Source organism: Pygoscelis adeliae, unplaced genomic scaffold (assembly GCF_000699105.1).
Source record: "Pygoscelis adeliae isolate BGI_AS28 unplaced genomic scaffold, ASM69910v1 Scaffold113, whole genome shotgun sequence".
NCBI lineage: Eukaryota > Metazoa > Chordata > Aves > Sphenisciformes > Spheniscidae > Pygoscelis > Pygoscelis adeliae.
Window position 1 is genome coordinate 12,719,767 of NW_008825108.1, and position 10,597 is coordinate 12,730,363.

Consider the following 10,597-nt stretch of genomic DNA (forward strand, 5'->3'; position numbering starts at 1 on the left):
CACCTTCCCGGCAGGCGAGCCCGCCCTTGCCCTGGCAGGCCGGGCGGCAGGCTGCCGGCTGGGGGGCCGGCCTGTTGCTCTCGGCCTTGCACAGCTCCTGCCTGAAACCGCTGAACTTCTGGAAAGGTGAGCTCTAGGTGGGGTTCGGGACTAGGGGCAACGTGTCGCCTCGGTCCTTACACCGTTACCGCCTTCTGGCGTGCCATTTGCCGGAACGGGGAGAAGGCGCTTTCTGATCTATGGGCAGAGAGAGGCAGAGACCGTTATCAAAATCGTGCTCTGTAAGCAGGCGCATTTACGTACTTCATTAATGGCATCCTGAATGACTAAAAGGGGGAAGTTGGAAAAACATTATATTGATAATTGTGCGTTTTGTTCTGTTTTTTTGCACTTGACTGTATCATAGAACTCATATACGTGATCATATCATAAGCTGATCAAGCGCCATCTTAAAACTAATTAGGGAACACTTTTTCTTAACAGGATCCAGGGTGAAGATTTCTCTGGTTTCGTCCGTATGTTTACCTTTTGAAAACTGGGTCAGGAGTGAACCCCCTGGGTCTTTTCAAAATACGTCAGATGATGCACCCAGGCATTGAAGAACTCACCATTGCTAAATACTTCTGAAAATGTGAAGCCCACATACGTAAAAAACTCCAAACCAGTAAGTATTGGCAGAGTTATTCAGAGAAAGTAGCAGAAGTTGGAGAGGGAAGGCTCAAGGACTGAATAAACAGCCCATCTTTGGAACTCTGCTGATGTATTCAACTCAGTTGACAGTTTCGCAGGTGAGAGGTTGTCCTCACCTCCATCTTAGTCTGCAGATACAAACTAGGAGAATTTTGCAACACGGGGAATGCAGAATTGTCACTATGCAGAAACGCCGAGGGGGCAGAAGTACTCATAAAAAGGGATTTGAGTGCTCAACAACATACCAATCTGCTCACATGTATCAGTTCCACGGGGAAAGTAGAGGGTTCCTCAAACACAAAGACATCTGGAGGGATGCCCAGAGAGGAATTGGACTGAGCTTGAATAGTGGGAAGAAATGGAAATGAGGCTGGAAAAATGAATTGAAGAAATGGGGGAGTCCTGTTTGGGGAAAGGAGAAAACAGCAAGATAACCTTTTATTTTTCTGCATAAAGAATTAAATACCCTATAAGCAATCTATTTTCAATCTCTAGTCTCTTGCTGATACCAAAATGGTCCACAGGACCTAGGATGTCTAAAGTGTACAAACAAGAATTGGGACGAAAAGCCATTTGTTAGATAAGCTTGTCACTTGCTAATATGGTTATCTGTTGTCAAGCAGCTGTGGGTTAGAGTCACAGCAGGGCCTGGCATTACAGCAAGTCTAAGTGCAAGCACTTTCAGACAAAAATGAGTTGAGAAATTTAATTGGGAAGTTTTGGAGCAACTATGCTTAGCAAAGACCCCCTCACATTGGTTGCTTGAAGAGAGGAAATGGTTTGCAAGGGCATAAGTGAAATCATCAGAACAGAAACTACCTGTCTCGACCTTATTGATGCCAGCACCGGTATTAGCAAATGAGCGTTACCTGCACCATCTGACACTGAGCATTTTTCTCACTCTGTTAGCTGAAGAAAGCCTCAGAGCTGAACCGGAGAAGGAGGGCAATATGATGGGGGGATACCCATTGTACGGGGTAATGATGCATAGTAAGACATGTGTTTTCTTGTGTCCCAAGTTAGAAATCTGGTGTGCTGCCCTGTGACACAGCCGGTCTGCCTCTGGCCATCTCAGCATGTGCCTTACTCACTGTCACAACCACTTGTCAGGTTTCGCACTTAGTGAGGTTACAAGGAGAGAGTGAATTACGCCGCTCCTTGCCAGGAGCGTTTATTCCAGGCTGACTCAGCCGCAGGCACCGCATGGTTTCAATGTGTCCAGCAAACAGTTGCAGCGACATCTTTATATCCCTGTATTGTGTAATATTCAGCTGCCCTCCTTCATTGTCGGTCCTCCCCAAAATGTGGTCCCGCTGGTAAGATCTTACTTCGTAAATGATGGGAGGAGAGCAGGGATTGTTACAGACAAGGTACAGCTTGGCTTAGGACTGTGACATGAGATTTGTGCGCTCTCGGATACACACCAGGGACATCATTGTTACCTTGGTTACGTACTTCCCATTTTCACATTTCATGAATGAAAATGTAATGAAAAAGCTGCAAAGTGCAAAAAAAAAAGTGTACAAAAGAGGAGCATTTCAAAACCAGGCTATACGCAAAATGTGGTTTTTTAACTTGATCCTGCTAAAAATACAGGTAGAGGGTCTACCTCTTCAGTCCTGCTCCCACTGTAAGATTTCTCCCAGCAGTTACAGAACATGAAGATTTTGTAGGCTTCATTCAGCCTTCAATACCTGAATGTTCAGCTTCATAGATTACTTCAGAGCTGAGTTTTGCAGTTATCTGAAAAAGCAATGGGAGTACTGTGTCTAAAATTCCCATAAAACTTTTTGAAAATGCATAGCTATTTGTTTTTTAACTTTATACCTGATGCAAATATTTCCATGTGTACTTTTGGTCAAGCACCAAAGCTTCAGAAGCTTGGTTTTGTTACTCCTGAAAAGCAGAGATTAAAAAAAAAAAAGCAAATGAAGAGGAAAATGCAACAGCACCACCCTGCTGCCATCTCTTTGTCAGACGGATAATGACAAAAGATCCGCTCAAAGAATTGCAGTTGTGTAACCTCTAACTGACAAACAGAGTTTTTCAAAAGTCATCTGAAATGAAAAAGTTAGACTAAAATAAATTCTTTTTTCCCCCCAGTTCAAGCATGGCTGTTTTCAATTCTATTGAAGAAGAAATAAAGATGTTTTAACATTCCTGGTAGTGAGAAACAAGAGCAGAAGTCCACGGAGACAGTGGAAAAATTGCTTCCATGAGTAAGGGTTTCATAGCAACCATAACAACATAAGTCAGGAAGAGACTAAAAGAAATTGTTTAGTCCAGTGGTGATAAAACTTTGGCACAGGCACCAAGTCTCTAACTGACACGGATCTGGGCTGGCACCAGGGTCTCTGAGTCACAGGGCCTTTGGCAGTAAGTCTGGTGCTGAGCATCAGAAATGCACTGTTGGTCGCTGGTCTGGTCCAGCCCCCAGCAGTAAGACAGGTTTGAACATATCCAGACATCGGTGACAAATATTTGCTGGTCATGTGCTTCACAGTCTCCGGTGAGGAGTCTGTGAGGTGTCCAGGTAAGCTCTTGCCAGGGTTTCACTTCTGTTGATACACAGCCAAAATCGTTTTGCAGCAATTGAAGCTGTTTTCTTCTTGTCCTTCTCCCGGCATCCATGAGAACTGCTGGTGGTTGTCCTTTTAATAATAACATATCACATATGGAAAACTATCACCTTACTTGCTCTGAGGCTTTTCTCATCCGGACTACACAAACCCAGGTCTTTCGGCCTTCCAGCACGTATCACTGTCTGTGCTTTCCTCTTTGCTAAGAAGTTAGTGTAAAAAATTCAGTGTGAGACTCTATGGAAGGAGAAGGTAATATTATTTTACAAAATCTCTAAGTACATTGGCTTTACCCACTCACAGTCATTTTCTCAATGATTTAATTCACTTACACTCTCACACACACATACTTAGAAGAACCAAGATGTAAGTGTTCAGGTGGTCTGGCCAGGGTGACTTGTGTCCAACACAGAGGACAAGGGGGCCATGGAATCTCCATCCTTGGAGATATTCAAAAGCTGCCTGGACACAGTCCTGGGCAGTCTGCTCTAGGTGGCCCTGCTTGAGCAGGGGGGTTGGACTAGATGACCTCCAGACATCCCTTCCAACCTCAACCGTTCTGTGATTCTGTGACGGGACACCGGGAGTCAGGTCCTCATCACATCTGTTAAGCAACGACAAACTGATTTTTTGACAAGTCTTTTATACTCAAGAGCCAAAAATCACTATGGCATGATGCTTTTGCATCAGCATTTTGCTCACTTCCATCTCCACAAATTTTAGGCAAGTCTGCTCCAAGTTCCTTAAGGCCATAGTCTGTAATTCTAGCTGGGCTAAAAGGAAAAGGAATGGCGTATGTGATGTGCTGTTACCTTCTTCCCATCTTCCTCTTGTTAGAGGGTAGGGTCTTCTGCTGACAGGCAATCTGTGGTCTGGTTTTTACTGCAGTGCAGGCCTCCTTGGCTTAACAGAGACAACAGTCCTCGATCTTACTGTTGTGGACTATGTCCTTGTTCATAAATATAATCCATTTTTTACATTGTTCTCGTGCTTATGCAACTATATCCACTCATACTTCATTTCTGCCATCTTAATATTTCCATTACAAGTCAGTACCTCTGTACACAATGAAAGACATTGTCTAACCCTTTATTTTAAGGTACAGCACCCAACAACAAATACTGTATTCCAGGTAAGGACTCACCCACAGTGAATACGATTGCTGTACCGTTTTGAATGTGGTGCTCCTTCTAACATTCCCCAGAGCGACAATTACCTTTTTTTGCAGCAGCACTTGTCAACTCATATTTCTATTGCACTCTGCAATAAGTCTTAGATTAATTTCTGCAGTTCAGTTCTTTGTCAGGCTATTTCCCATTTTGTATTTCTGTAGTTGATTTTCTGCTCCGAAGTGGACATCTGTGCCCTTGCTTTTATTATATTTCCTCATTTGATCAACTCTTTCTCATTTGTCAAGATAATTTTGAATTCAAATGTTGTCTTTCACAGTGCTTGTGAACTGCTGGGGGACAAAATCCATGCTGCTTAAACCGTAGTCCTAGCAGAATAAAGACGATGAGCATCAAGAAAGCAGACAGTCAGCAAATGTGGAGGACTGGTAGGTCAAGTGTACTTAAAAATAAACTTGGAGGGAAAGTGTTTTGTGGGAAAGCTATCAGTTATTGAAAGATACTGTATTAAGGCCACTACAGCAAATTATATCAGTGCAGACAAAATTTGGGAAGAATAGCAGGAGACAAGTATCACTGTGTGAGGAATTCTTTAAGGATATGAAGGTCAAAGCGGTCCATCACTGTGGGATTCATTGCAGAATGGAGAACACAGCCGTCTTTCTGTTCTGCATTCTTAGGTGGAATGAAAGAAGTAATTATCCCAGAGACCAAACAAAGTCTATTATTTCATGTTTCATAAATCATTAGACTTTTTAATAACTGCTGGGACATTGTGCCTTTGTGTCTGAAAGCAGGTGAATTTTAAAGCATTACTGAAGGAGTTTGAAACTCAGTAACAGAAAAGAGACCGTTTGAAATGCTCTATTAGATAGCCTGCAAAGCCCGTGTTCTAATGGAAAAGTAAAATCAGAGAGAAAATAAAAACAAATAAAATGGTCATTCATCACAAGAAATTCCCTTAAGCGCACCAAATTATTCAGAAATTTACTGCATTAAAAGTCAGTAAAAGAAAATGTAGGAGAATATACTTCCAGTTCACCAAACCATATTTTTTTCCTGGTACTGTTAAATTAGTGCTTACAATCTGTTCAAGACTAGAGAAAAATGACTGTGAGGAGTTTGGAGTTCATTTTGTTTCACCAAGCTCCTGTGTTTATTTCAGTATGATTCACAGATAGGGAGAGCAGTGAAGCATTAAGGGAAATTAAAATTACCCAAACCCTGTACAGCTCTAGTATTTTTCTTTTACTTTGGTCATGTTTCCAATTGTATGTAATGCTCGAGATTTCTTAATTCTCACTCTTGCATGCAACCTCCCGTCTGAGATGACAACTTCAGTCTCTTTTGCCCTCTATTGAAGTGAATTGGTAATAACAATTGCCAATAAAATGTGAGCTACAGTATATAAAAGAGGATATAAATAATTGATCTCAGACCAGTGGCATGTGTAATTACTTCATGTAGAAGCCTCATAAGTGCTACCAAGTCTTCTGCTGGCTCCTTCTTTCGCTAGCTGTCCTTAGTATGGGATATGGACATGGTAATTATATGGCAAACTTTTTATCTAATATTTTTAATGTGTTTAATACAAAGCTTTTAATTCTTAGGAAAGGTCTATACATGGCCAATGTATATCTTAGAATAATAGACTCAGAGTTCAAATAGTTTTATTTTTCTAACACAAATGTGTGAACTCAAATAGTTCAGAATATTTAAATTTCAGGGAGTTAATGGGGTTATTTCACCGGGTAAATTACGAACAATCACATACAATCGTTTCATCCGCGATGTTCTATACTAGTTCTACAACTTTTTAATTGTACTTACAAAAAACCTGTTTCGTCCCATATCTGTCTGGACATCCCTAAGTCACAGGAAATGACTGTAGCAAATCTTACTCATTCTTCAAGAGAGAGCATGTTCTCAGTCGTCCTGCCTTACCCTGCAAGCGCACAGTAAACTACAAACATGACTGTAGGCAGGTGATATGGAAGGCAAAGTCACCTGCATGGGTTGGTTAGTTCAGGTATGGTACATTACTAACATGACTAGTCCTTTCAAAGCCAGTGCTAGTACCTCTGCGTGTTGCTGCCCTTTGCATGCAGAATGACCTGCGGTGTCTGGGCATCATGTTCAACTGATGGAGAAGGTATGTCCCACGCTTGTGAGACTGCAAACAGATTTTGTCTTAGCGCTCTGAGAAGATACAAAGAGCTACATTTAGTACTGACCTGAACCCCATGGAAATTGTTAAGCTAATTTGAGTAGTGTAGTGCAGCATTACCCTGTCCAAGTGCAGGTAGAGTCTGGATATGAAAGTAAAGGAGAGGAGAACACACAACCACGTCGTGTAACGGAGTGTTCAGGCTGCACTGGGCAGTGCTATCAGTGGGATATATATTCTCGGAGTAAAAACCTGAACTTAACTTGTGACAAATATGCATACAGGAGTTTATCGATGATAAGGTCAGAAAGGGTTGTCCTGGCACACTCGGTCTAACTCATGCTGGTTACATCCCCTTCCCTCATCGTCACCATCTCCCCTTACTGCGGTGGCCAATGCATCCCACACTGCAGCTAGTGTTCATTTTTATTGTACTTCAGTGGGATAAGTAAATGCTCCCTCTGCATGCTTCCAGAAAGGCTCTGTGTTTGTGGTAAGCAAAGTGCTTTCAGTGAATGCTGTTGTACATCTCCCCCACCACTTGCAAGCACAGATTTTCCATTAAAAGTTGAAGAGAGAGGAAGAAAGAGGAATTCTGAAATCAACCCCACAATTAGATAAGTGAAGACAATGTCAAACTACTTCACAGCACTTTTAAGGATAATTTGGTTCTATCCTGTGGCCATGAAACAATCTTAAAATAACTTGTCAATAATTATATCCTGCAGAGATAGAATAGGACCTTCTGGCTTTAATGAAGAACCTGGCAACCAAGCTTCATAAGGCTTTACTTATAGCTGAAAGCATGAATATAAACGCACAAGAAAACACTTAGCAACACTGATTCATGTTTGTGATTTTGATATTCAGCAGTTCCTCCCGACAGGTAGAGGGAAGCTTCTGACTCCTTTGGCTCCTTCTCTTCCAGCAGAAAGGAAACTGCTTTCTGCTATTTCTGGAGCAGACTTTATATCAGGATGGGTAGCTCTCCTGCTGGGGCTGGTCTTAATTTGCAACAGTCCCTCGTCTAATCTTCATTAACATCCCTGTTGCTGGGTTGTTCTGCTGTTAGATGCTGTGTCTGTACTTGCTTGTGGTCATGTAACTGGTGTACATCAGTAGACTCCACAATTCATGATGTGAGAGCGTTCTGTGACAGGCTTTAATGCTTGCGCAGGAGTTGGAGGAGCACATATGTCTGTGTATCAACTCCTCTTCCTCTCTGCTGCAAAAGGAAATGGTCTTGTCATCAGTCCTTCCTCCTCCTCCACTCCATTGTGCCATGTTGCACCTCACTGTATTTTAACTTTAATCCAAGAAGAAATTATGCTGACAGGCACAGAAGGAGAGTCCTGGTCCTTCTGAAAGATGTGGAAGGAGGGGTTCTGCTGTATGCTGGTTTGGAGCCCCAGGAGGAATACCGATGTGCTCTGCAAAGTCTCTTTATTGCACTTTAAAGAGAAATTGATCCTTTGTCACATATCTTCCATGCCTTGCAAAATGCCAGATAGAAAAACACACTCTTATTTACTACTATGAAGCATTAAAAAAAATTATATATATAACAAGACTGTGAGAATTTCCTAACCTCAAGGTATGAGTCAGTTTTAAGCAGCTTCTTTTTTCTCTCCCTGTGTCATTTTGCTCTTTTATTTTCTATTGAAAGCGAGCTTATATGAGTCTTAAGATGTTAGTTGGATAAGGCTCGTATCATTCACCAGACAGAAGCAGGAAAGAAAACAGGTAGATGTGCAAGGAAGGTGGGGCCAGCAGACTGAGTTACCCATCCTTTGCTGTGTGTTTGACACCTACAGTGATTTTAAAGTGAGGAGTTTGCTCTGTTTGTCTCTGTGGCTTCAGCCTCCTCAGAGCAGGCTGCTGCATTGCCAGGAATGTGGACGTTTTCTGCTGCCTGGGATCCTGTTTTGTTCCTGTTTTGTTACCGCTTCCTCCTTCGGCCACTTGCCAGAAAATCACCTTGGAAACCCAGGCACCAGTTTCCATGGTCACTTGGAGGAGCATATGTTTCCTTCCATTGCGTTGGGTATTAGGAGGAGGAAACCCACAAGCTTTTTTTGCCAGAGTAAGTTTGGTGGGGTTTGACTCAAAGAGCTGCATCCTGACCTTATTTCCTCCATCAAATCCCCAGCGAAACCTCCGGAGCTGCAGAGTGTAAACAAGGGCAGAATGTGGCTTTACGTGAACGTGCTCACAACTGAGCTGTGAAATGACGTCTTACAAACACCTTGCCTCTGTCGTATTACCAACCCAGAGAAACTCAAGGGTGAGATAAACAGGAATAAAACGGAACCTCGTTCTCCCCCAAATGTAGGCACATAAAATTCCTTGAACAAGAAATAAAAGCCTTTGAAAGCACTCACCTGATGGTTGAGGTGAAAACCAGCAGTAGCTGGTCAAACTAAAGGTATGACTGTGGCAGTATCCTGCACTCAGAAATGGCCTGGGGGTGGCTGTGGAAAAAAGTGCAAGAAATAGCACGAGCATTTTTCCTGACTCCCAGGTTCCTGAAATCAGCTAGTTGGGTTCAAGCACTGTAGGATCAAAGGCTAGCCATGCGGATGAAGAACTTGTTGACTTCCTCTAAGGAAAACCAGAGATGTTCCTCAGGCTGGTGTGTGAAGACCTGAAGCTCTTCTCCGTTGTGACCACATAGGCTGCAGCAGAAACATCCTCACATCAGGTATTGTATTCAGGCCAGGGGATATACAGCAAATACATAATGCTCTTATGTGGCTTGAACTTTTCCAGGTAAAGGTTGTCACCGTTCCCCTTCCATCTCAAAGCTAGTTTCCTTCTGAAAGGTGCTATACCCATCTAGTTCTTTACAGAAAAAAGGTGCCTAACCACAGGGTCCAGGATGCTGATGAACTGGTAGATCACAAGTGATCAAGGCCATACTGTGATCCTGCAGAGTACCAGGAGATCTATTTAACGCTTTGCAGCAGTTTTCCAGATCTGCAGTTTGAAGCCATGGTGATTGCTTTGTGAACAGTAACTCTGCTTGTTGCAACTGGAAATTTATGTTTCAAAGCAAGAAATCTTCCTCCCCATTGACAGGTGTGACCATTCCCACAAACGTGGGTCTGAGACACCAAATCACTACAGCTCCTGCTTCTTCATTCTTGCTTTTCCTAACCTTCCATTCTGAAGGAAAATTATTAGGGAAACAGTAAATCCAAAGTCAAATACCACAAGAATATTTCTGTTAAATTTGATGTTTCAGTAGGGGGATGTGAGTGGAGACACATCACTGCCAATGCACTGAAGGGTGTGAACAGATTTGAGCTTATTTTGCCCAAGCTATGAGCTGACTAGATGCCAGCCAGCCAGTCCAGAAGCTACATAAACATGGTAGCATGCCTGATGTGTCGCTATCTCTCTCTAAGCCAATATGCCCTTGCAACCCAAAATAGCCCTGTATATTATTTCCCACATTACACTGAAGTATGCAGAAACGAAATTATATGATTGCTGTGGCCCTTTCAAAACCAGTTCAGTAAATTCAGGTTGTTTGGGGCACACTCCATCCACGCTGGATAGCCCATTAAATCACGCTAACTCTCACAGCAACACATTCGTGGAAGCTACTGTTGAAAAATCGGTCAGTTCCCCATTATGCGATATCCCCTCAGAACAGCCGGGATGCTTTTACTGTATTTGTGTTGCCATCAGCAACTTTGATTCCCCTGAAAGCAGCTGATGGTTTTCAATAACCACAGCTCAAGTGAAGAGTTCACCTCTGCATTGATCAATTTTGTGCATACCCTGCAGAGTCATGGATAGAGTTACAGCCTTTTACTGCTAACAAGCGAGAAGAAAATCAACTCTGCTTATATTAGCTTGCAAGTTCACTTCAGAATCATCTATCTGCACCCTCACTACCGACTTATTTGCAATTTCACTGCCATGTTTTTGTATTGCATTAATTATGAAGTTCAGTTTCTAAACAGATACAGTAAATTCCGTGGCAATACTGCAGCACAGCCTTCATCTTACCATGGGTAGGGTGC

The 10,597-nt window shown here is 42.6% G+C and overlaps 1 protein-coding gene across 1 annotated transcript in view; it reads right to left on the bottom strand.

Moving 5' to 3' along the window:
• Positions 1 to 1,931, bottom strand: part of ANO6 (anoctamin 6) — a 78,461-nt gene extending 76,530 nt beyond the window's left edge. The window contains 3 exon segments of the mRNA XM_009327693.1: positions 4 to 118; positions 189 to 237; positions 1,810 to 1,931. Coding sequence (XP_009325968.1) covers positions 4 to 118; positions 189 to 237; positions 1,810 to 1,931 — 286 coding nt within the window.
• Between the last annotated feature and the right edge of the window lie 8,666 nt (positions 1,932 to 10,597).